This window comes from Chenopodium album, chromosome 1 (genome assembly GCF_948465745.1).
Source record: "Chenopodium album chromosome 1, dcCheAlbu1.1, whole genome shotgun sequence".
NCBI lineage: Eukaryota > Viridiplantae > Streptophyta > Magnoliopsida > Caryophyllales > Amaranthaceae > Chenopodium > Chenopodium album.
In genome coordinates, this window is record NC_137834.1 from 80,057,101 (window position 1) to 80,069,306 (window position 12,206).

Genomic DNA, 12,206 nt, shown 5'->3' on the forward strand with positions numbered 1-12,206 from the left:
AAATAAGGTAAAGTTAACCACTCATAACTTCTTGAGAGATTGTTATATACACCCGAGTGTACGGTACACCCAATGATATATGTTTGCTCATTTGATGATAAAATGAGTAAAAATCATCAAAATGAGCAAAAAATACTCTTACATACACCGTATACCCGGGTATATAAAACAATTTCTATAACTTCTGAGGTTCTCCTAAGAGTCCTAAGTAACATTCAAGTACAACAACTAATTTTGCCAAATATACCCATAAACCTTAAATTTCTGAAAACCCCAAAACAGTTAAACCTCAATCTCCTACTCTCTTCTCACTCAACCTGCCCCTCTTTCGCCTTCCCTTCTACCTCGCCGTGCCATCACCATTTCACCACTCAGCCGCCCACCACAGCCATTGTCGCCGCCCACCACCACCACCACCACCATCACCCGCCGCACCATTCCCTCTCTCCTTGCCGTACACAACAAAGGTTTAGCCTCCATATCTCAAACATTACACAATCATACATTTCTAATTCATAATCTCTCTTGTAATATTTGAAACACAAATCCCTAATTTTGCATCCATTAAATAATCATTGTCAAAATCACAGCATAATCAAGCTTATTTAATTATAATGGGAGAATCAAATCAAACCTCAAGATTGACATGGGAAGGTTGCAGTGTTTTGCTTGATATTAATGATGGTGAACGCCTTGTTTTCGCCCGCCTTTCTCCTGCTGCGTAAGTCTTATGGTTATTCATTGAATCGATTTCTCTACTTTGATGCATTGAATTTGAATGATTTTGTTATTTTGCAGGACTTTGAAGATTGGCAAGAAGAATTTTTCATTGCAGCCTATTGTTGGTTGCCCGTTTGGTTCGTCGTTTCGTGTCGATAATGGGAAAGACGGGCCGTATTTATCTCGTGTTGTACCTTCAGAAGAGGAAGGAGGTGTCTTTTCTTTGCTCTAATGCTGTTGTTTTTTCATTAATATATTTGTTTGAATGGTCTTAAAATTTTTTATTTAGTTGTGTGCTGAAACTGATGTGTGTATATTTGTAACAAAAATTACATGGTGTATAGCATCATTGTAACCTCAATTAGGATAATGGTGACTAATAGCTTTTGAAGTTCTAGTCAATTTAGGACTTTGAAAGATTGTTAGTGAAATATTTATTGCCTTTTCTGATCAAAATATCAAATAGTGAAATATTTGTAACTCTAATTGCGGCTTGTGTTTGTATGTAAACTGTTGAATTCATTGTTGTCTTCGTGGTTGTTTGACTGTACCGTGAGTTCATGACACTGGGATTTGGGTCTTGTTGTCGGAAAATGAATGATTATGCTAAATGAATTTGAATGTTGTTCTTGTGAGATCTTAGACCTCAGTGATGTCATTTAGTGTGCTTGATTTGCATTCAACCAAAGAGCTTCTTTTATCGGTTTGGAGCTTGTATGAGTCGTATCTGCTAATCTTGCACTTGATAATATCTTTTGTTTCTTTTCTTCTTCTCATTCCAGGTAATAATGTTCAAGAGGAAGAAAATGTGACAGGTGAAGAATTGAGAGATAATAGAGCTCTAGTTGATAACAACACTGCGCAAAGTCTTACTGGAGAGGACATAGATGAAATGCGAAGGTTAAATAATTTCACTTTTCTCTAACCTGAGACAATTTAATTTTAGTAGAGAACCTCGTGTTTTTTCTTATTTGGTCTTTAAGAAGGTTTCTGGATATGAGTGTTTTTAAGTTTTAACATGAGTGAGCTGTCAGCAATCATTCACATACAAGAGGAAGTATTTGATAGATTGGCAATAACTTGTTTATTAAACAGCAAAAGCAACCATGTTTATTCCTCTTCAACCTCCATTACTTTCATCTTCATCCTCCATATTCACCACCACTGATATTTAATCATCAAGCTTCAATTTTTAGAAAATATTTTCACCTTCAAAGATAATATTTTTGGTTTTTGTTTATGAGGAAAAATAGGAAATAAACAAATAAAAAGGATGAAATTTCTCTCTACAATCACTAAGTTTGAAGAGAGCAAGATAATATAGAGAGAGAAGAAATGTCAAGTTCTAAGCTTTACCTCCATTGATGAACGTTTATGTGGTCTAATTCAAACATAAATGCTCCAACTTCTCTCTCTATATTATCTTCCCTTTTTCACATTGAAACATTGCGCTGGTGGTTGTGGGAATGCTTATAAATCTCTGATGTGGTTGTGATGCGGTGAGGTGGCCAAGTTTTAATGGTGTAGGATATTGGGATTAGATTTTGGTAGCTGGTTGTTAGATGCAAGTGTGGTTGATGGCGGAACTTTCATTATGGCTGGTGATGAGGTGGGTGTGGGGTTGGTGATGTGGCTGTTGGTAGCTAGTCAAGGGTGATGGTCAAATAGGGTGATGGTGTTGAGGAGTTTGAGGGTTTTGTGGGGGGAGGGTAATAGACTTGGAGTAGAAGGAAATGTCAAAATACAAAAAGTCATCAGTTAATAAGAAAAATAAGAGCCTTTTACTCTCTTGATTTCTCCTAACCAAACAGCCCCTTATTGGTTTATTCCAGCACTGACTTTAATATGCTAATTGCTACCTTTATATGTTATAGACTTCCAATATAGTTTCTAGTTGCTAGCAGCAATTCTTCTTAAGTTTTGTTTATGCTGATGATGTCTGCAAAATCATTGATCTTGTACAGACAAGGTGCAACAGGTGAACAGATTGTAGAAGCTTTAATTGCCAATAGCACAACTTTTGAGAATAAGACATCTTTCTCACAGGTTCTTTTACGAATATCAAAGTTATAATAGAAAAATGTTTCCCAAGATTAGCGTGTTGATTATTTGTCAATTACAGGAGAAGTACAGGCTTCGTAAGCAAAAAAAATATGCTCCCAAAGTACTTGTTAGGCGTCCTTTTGTTCGAAGGTAGGCATCAAAGTTGTGCTACTTTGATCTACTCCAATTTGTCAGAGATGTTAATTTTGGGTCTTTCAATTCAAGTTTTAACTCTGTCCTTGTTCTCTGCTTTCAGCATATGTGATGCATACTTCAGGAAATATCCTGCTAGAATTGGGTAATGTCATTATTTTACCTTCTTTTCGCTTTATTATGAGCTATTTTTTACTTCATACTTTACTATGTGCTAATAAGTCATCTGACAATTATATATTTGTGCTTGCTGGAGCATTATCAGTTAAACCTGTATAACTATCCTATCTTTTATGGTGCATCTCAAATTGTGTGTTGTGCATCCTTTCTTTGGTCTGAATTATGATGTATTAAATTTATTTCCCTTACAATTGTCAAAATTTTCTGTGGCCGAATATTGAGAAGCAGTCAATGTTTTTTTACTCCTAGATTATAGTTTTAAAAAGCGTGCCCAAGGCGCAAGCCATAGCGCATCCACCTTCCCAGATGCAATACATTCTAGAAACCTTGCTCTTGCCGCTTTTTTCATGGCGTAAAGCAGAACGCCTTCATATTCTTTTGAACTTTTGGAAAAAATCAAACTTTTCAAAATAAATGTCTGTGGGCTTATGAAGTACAATAATCAAGGCTATTGGGCAAGGTACTTTAGTTAATTGCATAGATTGTCTTAACTTCTATCATAAATGGAAATCCCCAATTTGGGAAGAAAACCCTGAATATCAAAGTCCACTATTTGAAAAAAAACCCTAACTCGAAACTTTGGTAGCAGCGATGGTCAACACCTCGTCGGACTTAACAAAGATTGCTTAGGCGTATTACTTTCAAATCGTCTCTTTGTTGTTTGACTTAACTCCCTTAGTTTCTAGCTTTCCAGCAGCAAACTATTGGGAAGGTGAGCATTCTTCTTAAAGTGAGGGCTTTTTGTGGATTTTTGCATTGGATAGGATTAATACTATTGACTTGCTTTAGAAGCTGTTTGGTTAGTTACCTGGATTTTTGTATCATTTGGATTTTTGTATCATTTGTCGAGCTGGATAAATAAAGTGGACTTGTTTCAAAAGATATTTGGTTAGTAAGCCATATTTTTGTATCCTTTGTCGAGCTGCTTGCTAGTGAGTTTATCTATTTCTACATTGTGACATGGCAGGATTCCTCTAGAGGAGGTTGTTGGCTATGCATAAGGAATCTTGGATATCCCTTTAGAGGTTGTGGACTGGCTATGCATAAGGAAGCAACTGTCATGTCTCAATGCTTATATGGCAATCATGTGGTGTGGGACTGTGGGTGGCTGAAGCGGAGTCGAGATCACTTTATCTTTTTAATTATTATGAAACCAAGTCACTTATTTAGCTAATGTTTAAGTGTAAGTGCTTTGACATCGTATCGTGATGTGTGCTCTTGCCTATTTGTTGGGAAGGTTGCAAACTTTGTGTGGAAATAGGGCTTGTGAGCAACAAAGCAACACAAGCGGGTGTCTCGAGGGCACTCCTATCTATTGGTGATGGAGTATGTATGATTGGGGCTTGATAGCGTCTAGTAAGTTTGAGTGTTAAAATATATGTGAAGACACAATATCTGTAAAGTTTTAACGACTAATATGCATTAAATGCTTAAAGCGAGGCATCACTTGATAGGAAGCTTTTGGATTTTCACTAGTTTTGCTCCCAATAGAGCTTTGAATTTACACTGTTTCACAGGGGAACACTGGATTGATGTAAACATAATAATGGAATCTAAAGCCTTGGAAACTTTAACAAAAGCTAGGAAAACATCTTACAGATAGAAAGCTAGGAATCACCCAAACAGAGTTGTTTAGAAAACTGGGTTAAGAAGCATAATTCAGTTTAGCATAATTCTGTACCATAGGATTAAGTCAGGGTGGCTTAAATGGAGAGCGGCCACGGGAGTGTTATGCGACCGAAGCATTCCCTTACAGTTAAAGGGAAAATTCTACAGGACTGCCATAAGACCAGTGTTGCTCTATGGTACAGAATGTTGGGTTTCTAAGAAAGAGCATATTAAGAAGATGGAGGTTACGGAAATGCGCATGTTAAGGTGGATGTGTGGAAACACTTTAAGGGATAGAATTAGAAATGAGGTTACTCGCAAGAAAGTAGGTGTGGCAAGCATTGCAGACAAAGTAAGGGAAAATCTTCTGCGTTGGTTTGGACTTGTAAGACGGAGACCCGAGGGTGCACCGGTGCGAAGAGTGGAAGAGTAGGACCATGGAGGGATTAAACGAGGGAGAGGGAGACCAAAAATGACTTGGTTGGAAAGAGTTAGGAAGGATATGAAGTGCATGGATTTACATGAGGATGATGTCTTGGATCGTAAGGGATGGAGGAGAAAGATTTATGTTGATGACTACAAGGAATAATCAAATTTGGTTCATGTTAGCTGACCCCACTTTTGGGATTAAGGCTTTGATTGATTGATTGATTACAGATGATTTTTATACTATTTTTCTTATTTTTAAATGTAAAATGGATAAGGGCACACAAAATATTGATGAGGAGCTTAGTATACTATAGTTATCTAGCTTTGTTCCCCATTGAATATACTAAGTTCACTCATTCATTCATCTTTGATCTTTTCCATTCTCTTGTCTCTAACTTAGAATGAGGAGGTTTTTGAAGACTTGCTTCACTTTCATCATTTCAACTTCTGAGCTAGTCATTATATGGTCATTAATTCATTATTTGAACTAATTGTTGAACTAAAGTGGTAATGCACAAAAATGTTGCTGTAAAGTATAATAGAGAATTACCATTAATTGCAAGCAAATGTTAAGGATATGCAGCCACATTTGGGGTGAATTTATAGTTTCTTGGGGTTAATTAAAGAAAAATAAGGAGGTACTAGAAATATTTTATGAGCTAGGTTTTGAGTTCTTCCTATACATTGGTGTGCCTTTGGCATCAATATAAGGTATTTAGATAAGGAATATTCTTGGAAGCCCCTGAAGCTGTTACTTCTAATTATGCCTAATTGAAAAACATTACTGGATTTATAAAAATAAACATCCGTACGCCACCATAGTTGTTAAAATCCCGATCCGGATCTTACGATCCTACGATTCTACGATCCAAAATTGTGTGATCGATCCGGAGCTTTGGTAGGATCTTAAAGTTTGTAGGATCTTACGATCCCACTCCGATATTAATTATGAGTGGTAGGATCGCAACACGATCCTCTAATTTTATTACGATCCTACGATCTGATCCAACATTTCACTATAATATAAGACTTTAATTTATTTTGACATATTTTTTTATTACTCATTAGGTTATATGCACCTAAAGTTAATGTATACAATAATTATCGCTAATAAATTAGTGAATTCGAGACATATGATTTTATCAATTGACAACTTGCAATTGTCAAAGTTAAGGTCTCATTGTTGACAAATTAAATTTGCACATAGTTTATTATGTGCAAATTTAATTTGCACATAATTTTATGTTATTAATCTTACTACCATACAGACAAAGTTAAATGAAGATCAACTTTTCTTCTTAAGCAAACCAATGTCTTTTAGCATTAAAACCCCTTAAAAGAAACGTTTTTAAGTCAATTTATAGCATAATAAATAATATTATTCGTCATTAAGTAGGATCTTACGATCCTAAGATCCGATTCTATCGATTCGATCCTACCCCCCACATCAATCCAAGGTAGGATCCCGATCTTAACAACCTTACGCCACTTAAATTTTTATTTTGATGCTTCAGATGAGAATTCAAAACATCTTGTTAGTTTGGTACTTATCTTGGCATTAACCTTACTGTAATATAGTTCATTATTTTGTTGATGATTTTAAATCTGGGCAGTGTTGGAGTTGGATATTATTTGAAATCATAGTACTGAATCATGGAAGACAATAAAGGATTTTCAAGCTAATGGGCAAAATATATGCATAGCATGGCTAACAGTATGGTGGCCTTGGGGGAGACATTAGCAGTAGAGCAGAAAATGCAACGGACTTGTTGCTTGTTATAGTTTAGAACTTGTCACTTAAAGTATTTTATTATTAATTTTATTTATTTATTTATTTATTTTTAAATATCCAGGCTCCTCTATGTTATCTTGTCTTTTGAGTTAAGAGGTATCTTTCAGATTAACTCATCCTGTCTCATAATTACAGTTGCTTACGATCAGATTCTCTAGCTCTTCTACTTTCAATGGCGAATGTTACTGCACACTCAGATGTCTTGGCGGTAGATATGGTTGGTGGGATTGTTACTGGTGCTGTGGCAGAACGTTTAGGAGGTACTTGCTCTGATTGTAAAATGCGTTCCACTCTGTATTTCTTCTGTATTTTATGGATGTTTTGTTTTGCACCTTGTCACGTTTTGTCCCTATCCTGTTTCCTTGAGCATGGAAGTAGATGCCATTTTAATGAGCCAATGACTGGTACTCATCCAAATCCTCTCAGGTTTTTGAAGCCTCTTGTTTTGAGGCTTCTGTGTGCTGGGAGCCATGCAATTCATTATTAAGTATCATTCGTCCTTTCTTAAGTCTTTAGATGAATGGTTCATCATCTTGAGGACATCTTTTTTTTCTTTCCCTTCTAGCTCTCCTGTGATTATCAGGGTGATTAGAGTTTGGAAATGGTGGGATGATGTTGTACCTATCTCCCCTTTTCTAGGCAGGATGGCTCCTTCATGCAGATTGCTTAGTCACCCTTGTTTCTTGTAAAGTTGAAATTATCTCTTCTCTGGGGAGATGCTTAACTAGAATTCTTTGTTTTGCAATCTTTCATCCACTTGCGCAAAAGTTCAAAACATATTTCTGGTTTCCAAGTATACATTGACTTTTTATGGCCTTAGTATTGCTAGGGCAGTGTAGCCCATAGAGAGTTCAGTCTACAAGAAGATAGCATAAGATACTAACACATCAGTTTGGATAAAGTAATAAGGTGTTATCTAGACTTTCTTAGAATAGATTGACTCTGTAGCCTTTGTGTTACCTTGTAGAATGAAAGCTAAGCATCGCTGCTATAGTTTAATAAAATTCCATGATTTGCCAGAAAAGTTGTACCAGATGCTTACGGTGTGAGAGGATGTGTGTATCTTGCGTATTTGCTTAGCCTTTATGTATGCATATGAATGGATTTTAATGGTTAAATTTACCACTAAACTATATAAATACAACTCGGACAGTATTTCCTGGTTGCAGTAAACCTTTTGCTTGTTGGTTCATAGGGATAAAAAAAAAAAAAACTCTTGCTGTATGGGACTGAGAGAGAACATGTGTACATTAACTTATAGCTTGTTGAGAAAGGGAATCTTTTTATTGAAAGCATAGCACTAGAGGCTCTCATTTGTCTATTAGTTGCACATAAAAGCTCCCATTTTCTTTGGTTTTAGTAAACCACCTATCCCAATAACTAAGTGATTGCCTGCGAACCATTTCTAAACTGATGCATGAGCATCAGTTAATACATGAGCTTAAATTGGATTAGAGCATCTCCATTTATACTTGGTAATGATTCAATTTTAGTATGATTATTTTGATGGTTTTATGGATCGTCTTAGTTAATCTATTTGTGAATAAAGAAGAATTTCAAGTGGCCTTAAATGTTTATTAGGGTTTGTTTTTGCTTTATAAAGCCTACACATTACCAAAAAAAAAAAAAAAAAAAAAAAAGAAGAAAAAAAAAAAAGAAAAAGAAAAAGAAATAGAAGTTTGGATCATGAATTGAAAATTTGATCCTTGGGCTTAAAGAGTGGGGCTTTTTGACTTTTTTGTTTCATCTTCTTAATCTTTTGTGGAAAAAATTATGTTCTGAGTAAATTAATCCTTGCTTTGTGCTAGATTACAGAGCTCGTAATCCTTTGTGAAATGATTTTCACATACGAGTTTGGTAGGATAGCTATTAAATGTAAATAAATATTTTGGTAGTGCTTAGTGAACAGATAAAGTTAAGAGAAAGTGTCTTGTTATAGACATAAGGGTTGATTTGATGAAGAGAGAAGGAAAAGTTCACTTGACAAACTGTAGAAGGTAGAAGCGTGAAGGCTTTTTTTTTTTTTTTTTTTTTTTAATATATTTATTTCCTGTCAATCAAAAAAGGAGTTTGTATGGATCATGAAGGGATATAAGGAGTGAATTGTTTGGTGCTATTTTCAAATTTTAGTTCATATCCCTTTTATCTACCCAAGAACCCTTTATAAATCATCTTGCTGTGAAGATTATCTGGAGATGTTATTGTAGATTTGTTGTCCTCTTGGCTCCATTAATAGCACACAATGAGAAAATGTCACTTGAAATATATAATCGACATCTATACTATGGAGAAGGATTTGTAATGGAAAGAAAATATGTGTTTCTTATCATGTAAGTTGGCTGTTACTTAAAGTGTATCTTTTTGACCAGGTACTGGGTATGTTTGCAACATGCATTTGGGTGTCACACCACATTCCTTGGAAATAGTTAGGATCTTCAATTTCAATAATGACACCTGCAAACGGTAAAAGTTCTTACATTTTTTGATGATAAATTGCAATTGGTTTGACACCTGCTATTTCTTTATCAAAATATTTGTTGTACTTCTGCTGGGTGACTGAGAATTAATATTAATGCCGACATTTCAAGTACTATGAACCTTATTAAATTCCATGTACATTCAGAATTGTTCGTTGTTATCTCAATGATCTATGCCCCGGTCAAAATGGAAGCCACGTACAAAACGAGAACATGGTAGTTTTTCTGCTCAGAAGCCAAGAGCATTATTTCCAGCTGCATATATTCCTACTAATCTATTACCCTTATCTGCAGGCAAGTGATTCAGGGAATCAACTAGATGTTATTGAAGAAGATGTTTCCCTGGAGGAAAATAAGACATCAGTCGACACTTCCAACAAAACTGGTAAACGGGATCCCACAACTTGCAAAGCAATAAAAGCAGGAGAAGTGGCTTCAGAAGAACTTATTGATTCATGGAAAGAAAAGGGTTTTTCTAGGTACTTTAACACTGCTCCTAGTCATCATTTTGTCATTTAAAACATAAGGAATTTACGTATCTGTTTATGGATCTTTGCAGCTTAATAATTGCAGCACCTGAGCAGGATGTATGGGGCATATTGCAAAAGCTACTACCTCATTTATCATACTCAGCCTCTTTTGCAATTTATCACCAATATCTCCAGGTCTCCTGCAATTAAATCTTATGTCTCATGTTGCACATATATTCTTACTGTTGCATGTTCATTAATGACTCCGCTATATATGCATATTGATGAGATGAGACCTGCTTTCCCATTTTTTCTTTTGGAGAGTTCATGTTCATACTTGTAGTAGTTGCAATACATATTCTATATCTGAAATAGGATGGGATGCAAAGATAATATTTTTTAAAAAGGGTTTCATATGGTAAAAACTATCAGTCAGTATCTGTGAGCCACTGGTTTAAGCATGTGGAAGAATTTGATCCCCTTGTAGATGCATACATATGTGGATGAATGAAAATGGTTGATATGACATAAAATTTGCTAAGGGTTTATGCACTTCAAAAAGTTGAAAAAAGTTTCAGCCACGGTTAACAATTAATAGAAAAGAGAACCGCAATATCTTATAGAGTTTCAATTGAGACGTCCAAAGCGGATCTAGTCAGTGAGTTGCCCGGACAAATAAGGCAATACAAATACGAAGTAACATACTATCTGGTGTAAATGCTTCTAATTATGTCATAATAAAGATTTTTTTCAAGTATTCCATGAAACTGGAAGAATTGTTGCATCTGTAAAACATATCTTACATCCCTAATGTGGTCAACGTTGATAGTCAGCTATGACCTTAACACGTGGAGACTTAAGAGCTGCTTAAAAGTGTATACACTGAAGGCACCAAAGCCTTGTTTGTAAAGGAAACAGGTTTTGATATTTAAATGAATTAAATCTAAAAGCTTTGTTTCTGGAGCATTGGGTCCTATTATAATGAGAAATTATCATGTGACTTGTATTATCTTGAAGGTCTTATTTGAATCTCGAAACTCTCTAGTTTCTTCTTGCAAAGTTTTCATGTATCATGACAATAAGCTTGGCTATCGGAATGTCTTTTTCTTAGTCTCTTTAAGTCGAGGTAAATTTGTGTACTTTTTCATGAGTGTGATGTGATATCCATTGCACTTGTTGAATATGATATCAGAAATTTAGAACAGCTCTCGTTGTTAAAGCATGTTCAAAGATAGTGAATCATTTGCTCATACAAGAAGTTTTGTACATGATTTAGATTGCAATATTATCCTGTAGATAGCTTTTCTCCTTTTGTCAATTCAATTATTTGCAAATTTAAACTACGTATTTAGTAAAGCTTTGCACTTGCATGGAACATTGTCGCATGGAAAAAAAAAAAAAAAAAAAAAAAAAAAAAAAAAAAAATTCACGTTTCATTTCTATATTCAGCCACTTGCAGAATGCATGCACAATTTACAAAGTGAGAAACTAGCAATTGGATTGCAAATTTCGGAACCTTGGCTCCGAGAATATCAGGTTACAATACTTTTTTGAATTAGTTTCTTTTTCTAGATTGAAACATGTAATTAGATCACGTCAAAAAAATAGAATGAAAGGATTGGATGACACTCTCTTTAGAGGAAATATTGTATTCCGTATGTAATTACTTTCGGAATCTTAATGAATGTATCAGCAGGACTTAATGAAATCAATTGTCGACATGATGCAGGTACTTCCATCAAGAACTCATCCTCATATGCAGATGAGTGCATTTGGTGGATATATACTAAGTGGGACTAAGATTTGTACGAGTGAGTCTGGTGCTCAATAACGCATATACAAGGGGCAACATGTCTTTTAGATGATTATGTTGTATCATCCAATGATTAAAGTGCTCTGTTAGGTAGGGAAATGTACTTGACATACGAGGTTAAAAAGCAGGAACTAAGTCCTCAACCTCAAGAGTATTTTTGATGTGTATGTTTTTATATTAGACGGTGGTTGTAAGCGATCCATAGTTAACTACAACGAGCTTTGCTTGGTGTATTCAAATTTGTTGAAAATTTGAAATGGGTCTTTGCTGTGTAAGAATTTGATGTGTACGCAGTAATTGTTTTGGACAAATTTTGTAAGAATATTAATTTATGTAAGAGAGGGGGTCAATGATTATATTTAAATTATAAGGGTTATTATGAACATGAATTTTGATTTAAAGGGCTCCACAGACAATAGGATTGTAATACGAGAGGAATTATAATTCAAGGTAACGGGTTAGACTAGGTGCGGATTATGCTAAATTCGACTTTGACCCTACATGAAGTCGGAGGCTAAATC

The 12,206-nt window shown here is 35.2% G+C and overlaps 1 protein-coding gene across 1 annotated transcript; it reads left to right on the forward strand.

The window, feature by feature from the left end:
- Positions 1 to 262: 262 nt before the first annotated feature.
- LOC145609993 (uncharacterized) lies at positions 263 to 12,049 on the forward strand. The gene is made up of 13 exons (XM_081665272.1): positions 263 to 721; positions 799 to 932; positions 1,503 to 1,620; positions 2,685 to 2,766; positions 2,843 to 2,913; positions 3,020 to 3,061; positions 7,061 to 7,185; positions 9,295 to 9,388; positions 9,549 to 9,618; positions 9,697 to 9,881; positions 9,962 to 10,067; positions 11,322 to 11,408; positions 11,602 to 12,049. The coding sequence occupies exons 1-13, from the start codon at positions 615 to 617 to the stop codon at positions 11,701 to 11,703; spliced, it is 1,323 nt and encodes a 440-aa protein (XP_081521398.1). The 5' UTR covers positions 263 to 614; the 3' UTR covers positions 11,704 to 12,049.
- Positions 12,050 to 12,206: the final 157 nt, after the last annotated feature.

Bases quoted from the DNA above. Each gene is read 5' to 3' on its own strand.
- LOC145609993 (XM_081665272.1), top strand. From the start codon at position 615: ATGGGAGAATCAAATCAAACCTCAAGATTGACATGGGAAGGTTGCAGT. The intron at 722-798 runs GTAAGTCTTATG...GTTATTTTGCAG, and splicing joins GCCCGCCTTTCTCCTGCTGC to GACTTTGAAGATTGGCAAGA. The intron at 9,882-9,961 runs GTACTTTAACAC...GGATCTTTGCAG, and splicing joins AAAGAAAAGGGTTTTTCTAG to CTTAATAATTGCAGCACCTG.